The 13,219-nt window shown below is 35.4% G+C and overlaps 1 protein-coding gene across 1 annotated transcript; it reads right to left on the reverse strand.

The window, feature by feature from the left end:
• Positions 1-594: 594 nt before the first annotated feature.
• LOC129269538 (methionine-R-sulfoxide reductase B1-A-like) lies at positions 595-11,848 on the reverse strand. The gene is made up of 4 exons (XM_054907053.2): positions 11,342-11,848; positions 9,222-9,364; positions 6,261-6,381; positions 595-5,292 (listed from the first exon to the last, which is right to left on the reverse strand). Exons 1-4 carry the CDS (start codon positions 11,394-11,396, stop codon positions 5,267-5,269), a joined length of 345 nt encoding a protein of 114 aa, XP_054763028.1. The 5' UTR covers positions 11,397-11,848; the 3' UTR covers positions 595-5,266.
• Between the last annotated feature and the right edge of the window lie 1,371 nt (positions 11,849-13,219).

Below are 13,219 nucleotides of genomic sequence, written 5' to 3' on the forward strand. Positions count from 1 at the left end.
CTTCCAAGTTTTCCCACCTTTGCTCTTTTTTCCCACTCCCTTTTCTCTCTCCCTCTCTGTTCTCTCACTAAATCATAGGGATTTCATTCTCACTATCCCCCGTTCCCCTCCCCCCTCTCTCTCCTTAGTCCGCAGGCACAGACGCTTGACATGGTATAAGTGGTTGAAGTGTCAAATGTGAGTCTGTGCTTGAAGACTACCCTCTCCTATCCCACCTTACTCTACAACTGTCTGTAATATGTGGAGTACAGAGTTATTATTACTCAGTCTACATGCAGACAGGAAGAATGAACATATAATTGGCGGTCATTGTAATGCATTAGTCTGCAAGCACAGACACCTATTTGACAAATTATACCATGTCTAGAGTGAAGACTAGACACTGACAAACTTTTTGTCAGTGAAGCAGCCACAGTACATGAGTGAATCTACATGTAGTCTCACTACTTCAGACTCTGCATTATGCAGACCAAAGGTCTGGACTTGCAGACTAATTATGCATTGAAATACTGTATTATGAAGTCAACTACATGGACATAGTATGGTAATATGAACAATAATTGTCATCAAATAAGTAAACAGATAACCACTAGATTATTATTAATATGCCAAGGTTTATTTGAACAAATATTCACACATGATTACACAGTAACATTTTAATATTACATCCTGCATTCAAATAGAGGTTCCAATATTAAACAACAGAATCATCTTCTACATGTTCTCTGACTGACAGAGGAAGCCCAACAAACTGGTGAATAGTATAATAAATTTTGCACACAGCATATCAGAATTTGAGCATCAGCATTGATTAAAAAAACAAGAGGGTGAGACTAAATATATTTCACGAGATAAACATTCAATACGAAAATATCCCTACTTTTATTCTAAACTACAAATTGCATAATAAACAATGAATCGCTTTCAATTAGTTACTGACATAGCCATTGCTAACACATTTTTGTTTATATTTCATTTTTTTCTTGAGAACATAATGAATTAAGATAATCAATAGCTATTTAAATATATTTCAATAACAAAATCTTAGAACTATTCTTTGAATCGAGGTTCTATTTCATCTGCTTTATTAAGAATGAAAAAGTTCAAAAGAAATCGTGAAAATTACCCAGACAATCACAATGAGCGCTAGCATTTTTCATATTTAAAAGTCCATTATGTACAATTGTGACTGATCTCTACTACACTGGTTGATTAATGACATTTGACCGTGTCAGTTTTAAGATTGTGATGATGGATTTTATAGTTATAAATACATATTTTAATCATCAAATATGAAAACTACTACCTGTATAGACCATTGCAATACCAGAGTACTATCAAATGTGAGAACAGATTCAAATTCATACCAACATATACATGTACAACACAGATGATTTCATAGCTTTACATTATACTGTACATCATGTTTTGAAATAAAAGCTTCCTGATTACCCCGGTAGCACAATAAAAAGACCATGTATCTACCTGTGTACTGTGCCTGAATTCAGTAGTACTATACAACGGGTAAAAAAAAAATGGACGAAGAACAAGAGCACTTGTGATTTTCTTGGGGATTAATATTTCACATGAATAATATTCACACGCACACAACGAGACACAAGGATGGTCCGGCTAACACACACGATAATCCTGGGTTTCTTTTTATACAGCGTTTACAAATGTATTCTGAATTGCAACCCTGCATGCGTATTGTATCAGCTAAAAAAGTACAAATCAACTCCATACATGATACTGGTAGGGTGTCAGATTACATTTAGTTCTGGTAGTGATTAGTGAATTTGAGTAATAGAAGTTTCTCAAAAAGACTGTGAAAGGCGGTTTACAATGCACGTAACAAACCAGTGTTTTTGAATCACCAAAATAATGACGAAATCACTTGATTCTTCATGACTACACTCAATCAATAGTTGAATAATAGCCGAAACTGACAGTTTCAGCGATTACATTTTGAATGCGAGGGGACTGAAAGGGCATTTCTTTGCATTGGATCATCAGTTCATACCATTCTTCCTAAATCCTAGCTATCAAGAGAATTTCATTGCTCAGAATGTTTCAATATTTCCAGCTTTGGCATAACTTTTGTTGATCTTTAAATGCTCCATTCCTTATCAAAATGCATAAAAACATATTGACTAGTGACCCTTTCTTGTGCTAAATGATATCCCTACCATAGCTATGTTCAGTATGTTGCCGACTTAGCACCAAAGAACATGTGCCATTTGTATGTAAAATCAAGCATAACTTCACGATCTACTTTATGAATCACCCACCATATGATGGAATATCCCTGAGGCGGCACCTAAGAGATGAAGATAAGTAGTGACAAAAGTATTTTAAAAAAACAAAAGGAAAAAATGAGACAGAAAATTACCAGAGAGGTTCATTTTCTAATCATAGCCATGGCGTGTTTTCCTTCAGCAAGAAATTTATCCACACAGTGCTGCACTCGACCCAGGTGAGGTAAATGGGTACCGGCAGGAAGTAATTCCTCAAAAAGCTGTGCGCACCAGAATCGGTAGACTAGCTTAGCCGGGGTAATATAGGAGCGCCTTGAGCACCTAGCAAGGTGGATACGTGTGCTATACAAATCCTATATTATTTTTTATTAATATTTTAATTCAACTGGTTCAATAAAACAATTATGTCATCTTAAGGTTATCATGCCCCCTTCCCCATCAAAACCATCCACCCCCTCCCTAAAGTATCCATTCAGTCATGCAGTAAGTCTTGATAGCTGGAATAAATGCAGTATTTATTCTTCCGCTTTAATACAGCGCTAGAATTCATTGGACGATGTCTCTAAAGCGCGTTACCGTTTACAGATATATTACAGGTATAAATCAGTAAGAATCCTACGTAAATACTGTAGTATTTTTATTGCTTTCATCACAAAATCTCATTCCTCTTGTTGAAAAAAAAATTATTGTGATATTCAACCAAAATACATATGGTACAAAATCACATGTAGGTATTAAAGTGTTGCACACACGGTAAATTTGCACACACAGCAGATTTGTAGGATACAATTTCTCCACAATGAAAACTATCAACGACCCATTCAAACATATATGTAGCCTACATCTGACTGCCTAAAGCTAAATTTCAATTTCATCTTTTAAACCTTCATGTACACATACAACGATAAGACTCAATATGACAAATATCTATCACAAAAAAATAAAATCTTGTATATTTACAGGTAAACAGGTTACGAAAATAAAAAATCAATTTTGATGAAAATCTGTAGTAATTGCTAATATAGGAGAAAGAAAGAGAAAAAAATGTCTGCTTTGATACTGACAACCCGCATGAAAGTGATGAGTATTTGAAATGAAAGAAACATTCATATTTGTGCAAACTTAAATAAAAAAAATATCAGAAACTTTTAAACAACTTGCTGAATGATGAGGTGTATGTCTCCAGGTTACAGAAGGGACCATGGTCGTGGCTAATCATCAGAACTACAGCTGCCGTAGAAGCTTTAGCTGTAGTAAGTCACGCTGCATCACAAACAATATAATCAGAATTTTCCTTCCATAAACTGAAGACAGAGTAAATACATTTCAGCAAGAACAACAAATAGCGCGTATTGAAATTATGAACATTATAATTGGATTTTAAAGGTGGTGGTGTTCATGTCGACTTGTTCCGAGGATTGCACTTTCAAACATTTATCCTCCAATACTTTAATTCAAAGGAAATCGGGGGTCTTCCCACAAGACCGAGGAGTACGTATGTCTATTTCAAAAATTTCAAAATTATTTTCTGCTTAGCCTAATCTTATGAACGTTACTTTCGGTTTTAAACATGCCCTGAAGGGGAATTATAGTTGACTTTACATATGGTTGAAATAATTACTGTGTTTTATAGATTGTATATTTCAGTTTGTATTGAAGATCAGGCTGAGCGGAAGATATTCTGATGTTTCTGTATTACATATATGTAGACATACATGTATACATAACACTCGGTCTCATGGACCCTCTCCAGAAATCTTTCTTATGACACGGGCAAACATTGACAATGAATTTCTGTTTGGTCTTGACCATGGTTGCTCCCAGCGAGGAAGAGGGGGTAGTTGTCATTCCTTGAAATTTCAAGGCTTTAAGCCCTCCTCTAAATTTGGGGGCAAATTCTTATTATTCCAAGAGAAGATTTAGCTAAATCCTTCATAAAAAATATTTGTACAGTGGTCAGCTGATTTATTTTTTCCACTAACTTGTATTTAAAAGAAAATATTTTATCAGTTTTTGCCCCCCCCCCTCCCTCAACCCTCAGTAAAAAAAAACCCTTCAATTATCAATGGTCTTGACCAAAGTTGATCCTCTTTCCTTCAATGAATAATTTCAGTGATCAAAGATTTTTTGGTGGCAGGAGTCATTAGATGTAACTTCAAACCTTGAAAAAATAATTGAGCAAATTGGGTTATTTGAAATGCTATTGATGGTCGAGTTAATTGAAATAGTAATAAAGCAAACTAGTCTTCAAAATTAAAGAACCATATCTTTCTTCAAACGATTATATATCACGCAAGGCGCAAGCTACTTCGATGCAACCATCAATGGTACAACATTCATTACAAATTTAGTTGAACCATTTCATCCTGCAAAGTGAGTTTACTGTACAAGCTTGATATTTAGTCATTATTTTCAAGAAAATTGGTAATTCATGAATAAATATTTCATTTCATAAAAAGGTATTTAAAGCAGAAAAAGGATATCATCTCCATCTTGATACATGTACATATTTTAAATTAAGCATTCCTCAGGAAACTTTTTGCAGCATTTTTTTTCATGAAATTTTATCTGTCCCTTTTATATATTAATCTTTTTAAAAATCTGTGATGGGACAATGATCATTCCTTGTAAAAATTTGATTAACTTTTGGTGTACCCGGTACACTATATATTTTCTCATTATTTTAATTTCATTTTCCATTTATAAGGGTTCTATAACAAGCTGTTGCTCTGTAAGAATATAGCTTATGCGTCACTGTGTTATACCAGCATATTTTAAGTTTCAATGTGACTATATATCCTGCCTTATATATCCTGAAGAAAGAAATTGGAAATATGACTTATGCATGTACTTGCAAGAATATGATTAGTATCTAAACAGATATTGACACTGCTCAACTGGTACTTGCTCCTTGCTCTGTTGTTCTATGTTCAGCCTTGTGAACTTCATGTATCTGGATGGATAGATGATGGCCTAATTCCACCATCGATGATAAACTCTAGATGTAACTATGATTTTGTACCATTCTCTGTGACTGTGTCAAGAAACAAAGTAAAGAAAAGACAGATATTCATTACATCTTGGTATCAAAGAAAATAAAATCCACTCAGTCTATAATAATTAATAACACACCCTCTCTCATGTTATCTGAATAAAAGATATCGTTCATGCCAAAACATAAACGTTCAAATCAATGTGGACATTCTTAAGTTTATTACCATCCCCTCAGATAAATTTCATGTCTAAACTCCAGAACATCATCAATACCGTTTAAAAGGATTTTAATTTAATTTTACAGTCTGAAGGTACGTACATGCACAGCACATTTTATCAAAAGAAAATTAAATCATAATTAATTGAACTTATTTTAAAGATGACTAAATATTAGGTTTTACAAGAATATGAAAGAGCAGCTCCTCAGCTTTTCAATGATACCTTATTTGTGCATGTACTTCTAAAAATCATATACATACAGGGCGATTCACAATATCTACATGGCCATGCACAGCTTTCATTTAACTGCAAAACTTATATTAAGCTATTCCAGGATTTATTTTATCGCTGATTAGAATACTTCTTTTATTCTTTGACTCTATGTAATTAATGTCGGCAATGTCCACAAAACTTTGTTATTAACAATAATGATAATCTAATACACAGTTCTTTTATAGCGCATATCACAATATTATTATAATGTCTCTATGTGCTTCCAAAGAACTTGGATATTATTACCCCCGCTTTGGCTTGGTGGATGTAATATTTACAGCACACACGCATTTCAAGGAATTAATTCCTACATGTACTAGGTACCCATTTACCTCATTTGGGTCAAGTACAGCCCAATGTGGATAAATTTCTTGCTGAAGGAAACTACGCCATGGCTGGGATTTGAACCCACGACCCTCTATTTCAAAGTCCAGGGACTAATCCACTGGGCCACAATGCTCCCGATATAAAATATTCTTATTAATTCATTTTATTGATTAATGATTCCATTCTTACCTGTCTTCCCTTTCTTGAACTTCAGGGAAGACGAGAATATTCAGAAACGGGACTGGACACCGTCTGGGCCGTCTTTCAAGAACTCATGCCCCAAGCCATTGCCACACTTTCCACACGATACCTAGTCATGGAAAAACGAAATGAAATAATCAATACGAACAAGTTGAACAAAGTTTACTCCTGATTTCTGTAATCATATTTAGATGGTCAGTGGAATGACAAAATTAATTCTTTTTTCCTTTACCAAGGTGAATTTCAAACAGGATTTCATTTTTGTTTCATGCAATCTTACATATATCTATTCCACTATGTATGAGCTTTAAAACAATAAGACCACTAAGCTCCCATAATTGTCCCATGCCCTGTTGCATATAAAAGAGACGATTATGGACAAACTATTCTCTGGGAACTTTGAAGAATCCTTGATTTTGATTGGCTGTTAAGAATTGTTTATACACCTGTTATAACTCTCAAATATGCAACTGAGGTGGCACTCTGAAAATTGTCTTATCTTTTCTTGTATCTTTTATTCTCACCAAAGCAAGATTTTATCTCTGACATGCCCATTGTGTTAAACTCACTCATTGTATATGCATGGCATAAAACTGTGTCACCAAAATGCAAAAGGTCAGAATTTATGTAACTTTATTTCTCTTTTTCTGATTTTGATACCATTTTTGGATTAGATCAACTGTTAGAAGTGTTGCTCCTGTAAAAACATTTAGCACATTATTGACACAAAGCACAATTTCCCTTGTACCCATGCCGCTTGTGTTTGTGCATAAACATGTGGTGATTTTCCCTGGCATGACCTCTAAGAATGGATTGAGATCATGAATTGATGATAGGTCTATAATATAGCTCTCTATTGTCTTTAAAATGTTTCCTCTTGTAAAAAAAGAAGTATTGCCAGCATGGAATTTTCCTAATAGACTGAGGAAAAATCACATGCAACACTGACTTACAATAGTCCCCTATCAATTTTAAATTTGTTTTATTTGCCAAGGAAGTTAACATTAAGAATTTTCATATTACAGATCTTATCTTGTGTGTGGAGATATTTATGGGCCGTTTTCATCTTTAGGCATATCATAGTTCTGGCATCAAACATGCATAGTGAAAAATACAAGAAAAGATAAGGCATACATGCATATTCCTGGGAATCAAGATGGCGCTGTTGGACTTACATACATGTACACACTGTAAACAGCACCAGCTGCCCGCGAACAACAAGGTTAAACAGCGCTTAGGCAGATGCCATGTTCTGAATGCCAGAATCCTGACGATTCTCAGCTCACGTTATCTTTCGGCTGCTTTTCAAAGATCCTGGCAGGTTGGGTCAGCCTCCTTCTGCTGTGTGAAGTGACAACAGTGGATGTTTGGGCCAGCGATGATGCAACCAAAAGCAGCGCAGCAAATGCATAGGCCTACTGTGCATGCCCTGTGCGACCGGCTGATGATTTTTAGCTACATGCAGATTACGTTGATGATCATATTCATAATTAAGATGGCCGCGAGTACAGCAAATAACAAAAGTGCCAAACAGCATCTTGAATCCCAGGAACATACACCTTTAAGATAAAAAATATTTGTGTGAACTCAGACAATTTTCAGAATAAGGTGCTTGGGCCCCAATGGGTTCATTTTCCCCATCCTCGATAATCTAAGGGAAATAAAACCTGACGAAAACTTTACAGTGCACTCCTATCAACTTTGTAGCATTCAGGGTGCTAATTGCACCTGGGTTATCCTGAGTTAAAGGGATGCGCTGGGCTGAAATAATATGATTTAAACAGATAAAAGAAAAATCAGACAAACAAAATGTCACTGAAAATTTTATCAAAATAGAACAAGGAATAACAAAGTTTAATATGACAGTTTGTATTTCCGTTGAAACAGTTCTAGGTATGTCTTCATCAATGAGCAAATTGATGATGTCACATCCCCACTTGTTCTTTAAAAATGATTTTTTTTCTACCCAGAACTGAAAAAAAAATGGATTGACAACTCATTTAATGAATTAGATATTCATTTCTGCAACTTATTTCATTATAAAGGATACACATTGTTCACACATGTGTGAAAAATGAAACAATAATGATTTCATTTAACATGAGAAAAAGGAAAGTGGGAATGTGACATCATCAGCCCACCTAATGAATATTGATGACATGCATATAACTATTTTCACAAAATATTGCTCAACTTTAAGATTCAATAACTTTGTTATTTGTTACCCAATTTTGATGAAATTTACAGCATTTTGCTCTGAGAATTTTACCCTAATAATTTATATATAAATATTTTCAGCTCGGAGGACCCCTTTAAGCCAAGCAGCTATCTATGTTTTACTAGGTATTGGTAGAATTAAATACATAAGATTTACTTGGGGAAGCCTGACTTGGGACCAGCTTATCGCCATCAGAAGAAAATCATGTCTAGTAAATGTATGCAGTTCTGATATTAACTCTCCAAATAGTAGAAGCAAAATATTGAGTGTGTGTACTAGTAATTGAATTTTTTTAGACACACATCAATCATATAATATAAGATCATTTATATCTAGGACTGACCTTAACGTCAGTAATCAGTATGTCACCATCCAAAAGATTTGACCAGGGTACAAACCTTGAACCTTTGCATCAATTTGAACCTTCGCCCACTACATGTTGGATTATTAACAGACACACTCTACCACCAACAGGCATGTTGACCTTTAACCTAATAGCAGATTGCCCCAAAGCATAAAACATTAGCATCTTGGTAATCATCATATTGATTTCATTGTAACTTTCTTATTTTTGAATTTTGACCTTTAACATCTTGTAGCCTTTTCAATGCAGGTCTACAATGTATTAGCTCAAACTACACTCCACATGGTTAGCCATAAGGGTATGAGGAGACCAAAGTTAAATTATAATCAATATCCAAACAGATGGATTTCAGACATAGGGTACCAACCTTCAAAGCACTAGGTCCTTCTGGTCTCTTGGAGACACTATCCTCTCTCACAGTCTTGGTGAAAGCAGGCCATGGAGACGAGTGCTCAAACTTGGTCATGCTGGAGAAGAGCTCGTGTCCGCACTCCACACAGACATAGATACCTTGTACGCAAGAAGGAAAAAGAAAGATGGAGAAGTGACACATCAATTTCACATGAAGAATTTTCAAGTTCAAAGTAGTGAACACTGATTTCACAAGAAATTCTGCAGCACAAAGATTGTCATTATATCAATGTGGATCTACATCTGGTAGGTAATAAGCTGAACTTCATGTAATCCTGAAATCCAAGCTAAAAACTCTCAAGTATATCAAGAACACACTATAAGCTAAGCACAAGAGGGAAAGTGTTTTATTATTTCTTGGAAAAATACCAGATATTGTAATTTCTCAGCAATTAACACAACTTCTTCCAGAATCCTGGGACACATATATTTCTCTTATTCATGCAGACACTTGTGTGGTCATTTTATTGGATGATGTAGGCTATTCATTTTGAAAACATAAGCACAACTGGCTTTTTTCCTTAAGCTATAAACATACAGAACTTTACTGACACTCATATAGGCTATAGTTACAACTTTCACCATTATATACAGGAGGGCCCACCAGGAAAAAAGAAGATCCCTATATTTGGAGTCTTATGACAAAAAGACTCTGAATATTGCTCACTTTATTTCTAATGTAATAGGAAAATTAGCTAAAGTAGGCCTACAGTTTGGGAAAAATAATAGTTGACTTTAACATTAAACCCCTATCTGATTATTTCCTTTAAGTTTAGAAGCTGTACATGTACATATAGTCCTTCAAAATAACCACAAAACAAAAGCTATCGTTAATGTTGAACTTTATGTCAAACTTAAACATGTTGTTACAAGCCATTGACCCCCATTGACAATCTGTGTTACGTCTCTTGTGACAACTATCGTACTGTCAACACTAGACAGGTTGCAAAACGGTGATGAATTTGAATTAAAGAGCCAAGTAATTTATCTGTTAAAGATAAATTCCAGATGTGGGGACGATCTCAAAATGACTTTTTACAGAATTTATAAAGTAAACACCAAAGTGTCTGTTCGTAATTTCGTATGAATAAAAAATATGTGCCAAAGGATTCTGGATTGATTGATTGATAAAAAATTAACGACACTAACAACACATGCGTGTCATAGAAGTGTCGGACAGTTAATCTGGAAAGGTTACTATAATACAGTATAAATAAATTACCCTAATGCAACTTTACAAAGGAACAGGATTATAAATAAGTGATTATCAGTAATAAATTAATACGTTAACTACTTCCCCGGGATAACTTCCCAGTCTTCCCTACTCTTTACGAAAAGAGGAGTAGGTTTTTTAATGTGCAAATGGTGTGACTCTCCCTTACACGGGACCGACGGCTTAGAGTCTCCTCCGAAAGACTAGACAATTGGAATAAAATACCTTGCCCAAGGGTATACCTGTTGTGATTGGGATTCTGGAAGAAATTGTGTAATTGCTGAGAAATAAGCAAAATAAGCGCGGATTCTGTCACTTCCGTCGGGTCTTTATTCCAGCAATAATAATACACTGTCCCACTTGTGCCTATCTGTGTTGGCGATCTTCAGTGTGATCGTTTTTTAGCTTAGATATGATTTCACAAAGTTCAGTTTATGTAACTGTACCAGATCTAGATCCACGATGATATAGTAATACTTAACCTTGGTTTTACAGACTTTCTCACGAAATCAGTATTTTACTGAAACTACTGTCATTTAGCTTTAACTCTAAATAGACCAAATAGGAGAATTTAAAAAACCTGTATGATCAAATTCAAATTAATCACAAATGAACTATACTATAGATCTAAATAAAGAATCAAATCCAATGTAGATGTAGTCTAGAAGTAAAATTGACATGCCCTAAACTTATTCAATCAAGCTACTTTTAAATCTAATAACGTATAAGCCTAAAATGTAGACTGACTGAGTCACTTTGGAGTGTGAGTGTTGACTTGTCTGAATCTTGATCTGATAACTGAAAAAATACAACCAGATCTTATTGATATTGAGAGAATATTACAAAACACTAGATCTACTCACCATTTTCAAAATGATCTTTGTACTTCTCACCACCAAACCAGGAACAAAACGACATTTTGCCGAAAAGTTAGAGATTGGAAATTGGAGTAGATCTAACTTAGGATTTTTGTCAATGAACAGTCAGCTCATGTCATGCATGTAGCAAGCCACGGCGGTTACGACTACGACAAACACTCGATGCAAAGCTCCGATCGACTGGCGTCTCAAATAAATTACAAACTACAAAGGCTTTGTAAGCAAGCAGTAGTACCAGCGCCCAGGAGCTAGGAGGAAGGAAATCAAGTAAGTTAGAGTCAGACTTTGGTCTTTGTCTAGTATAGTAATTGTCCTTACTGACCCAGTTTTATGATGAGGGTGTTTTCAGGAAAAAAAATTATCAGTAAAAAATTATATGCTGATATTTTTGCGATGTCATGCAGTGCTAAGCATTGTTCAACAGCATTAGCGTGAGATTCAGAGATATCCGTAAACTCGATAGCTTGACGTAACCTCGATGGTAGATACTGGGCAGTCGTTCTAGCTGATTGAAAAACTGACCATGCCGGTTTTTTTTTTAATTGCCTCTTCAAAATAATTTTTGAAAAATAGCAATTTTCTAAAGGAAATATTTTACTAAATGTAAGGTTTTCATGATACTGTCATATTTTGCGGGGTTGAAATTTGAATAAACCATAAACTTAGGCGACTACGAATAGACTAGTTAATTTCGGGGGCTTTCCCCAAATTTTTCACATCACTCATGCTCTCCCCGGTGTGGTAAATTATGATTACCCCTATGGATCCCATCATCGTGACATAATCACATTGATAGCGTAGTATTTGGAGTTTTTATATACTTTACTGAAGATTTAGACCCCAGAAATGTATGTATTTGTACTTTTACTTGCTGAGTAAGTTTATCAAAACTGAAAAAGTGAAGTTGATGAAATGCAAATAATATGTCCACTCTTATCCTGGGACTCTAATAAATTTATTGACCAGTTTCCTATTAAATCGAAAAATGTAATAATGAATGAGCCAAAAGGGCATGATCCTAGTATCGATTGCTGGTAGTTAAAGAGAAAAGGCAGGACAGTGACATAAATATAGGTGCATGGAGGCCTATAATAAAACATACACAGTAATATTCACAGGTCACAGGGGCGGGTCAAGCTTCAAGGATTGTATATAGGGGGGGGGGGGGGCAGTTGTGTACAAATAAAATCTGCCAAGCCCCGGTCCCCCAAAAGAGGTCAAACAATGACATTACAGCAGGCTGACGGAGCCCATTTCCCGTGTGTAGTCCCGGGGTGTAGTCACCCTAGTTTTAAGTGGGCTTTTACAGACCTGGGTTTTACGGAGGGGTGGGGTGGGTCAATTTTGACAGGTCCAATCAATATCATATTCTATAAAAAAAAAAAAATTAAATCAATTTCCTCATGATGCATTTTATTGATTAATGAATTTCTTACTTCTGATGTTTTTTAGGGGAACGATAATAAACAGCACAAAAATAAATCCCCATTCATCAAAAGAAAAGAAATCATAAAAAACAATTACCATTACATGCTCTCGTGAGAGACAGGCTGTGAGAGAGCGAAGCGACCAAGTGCGCATGTTTTGGGGGGTTTATTTTTCAACGATCTTCACCTTTCCTTATAGGCGCTTATGATCACTTTTTGATTGTTTGGATCACTAGCGTACCTACGGGGGGGCACTCTGCCCCCCCCTGACGAGTCACAACCCATGCAAAAACGTATCTTTGCCCCCCCTGACGGACTTGAAAAACCTTTTTTGCCCCCCCTGACGAGCTTGAAGACCTTTTTTTTTTTTTTTTTTTTTTTTGCTTGTCAAATTTTTTCTGGAACGAAATCCTTTATTTGTGATCGAAGACCTTTT

This window comes from Lytechinus pictus, chromosome 10, assembly GCF_037042905.1.
Source record: "Lytechinus pictus isolate F3 Inbred chromosome 10, Lp3.0, whole genome shotgun sequence".
NCBI lineage: Eukaryota > Metazoa > Echinodermata > Echinoidea > Temnopleuroida > Toxopneustidae > Lytechinus > Lytechinus pictus.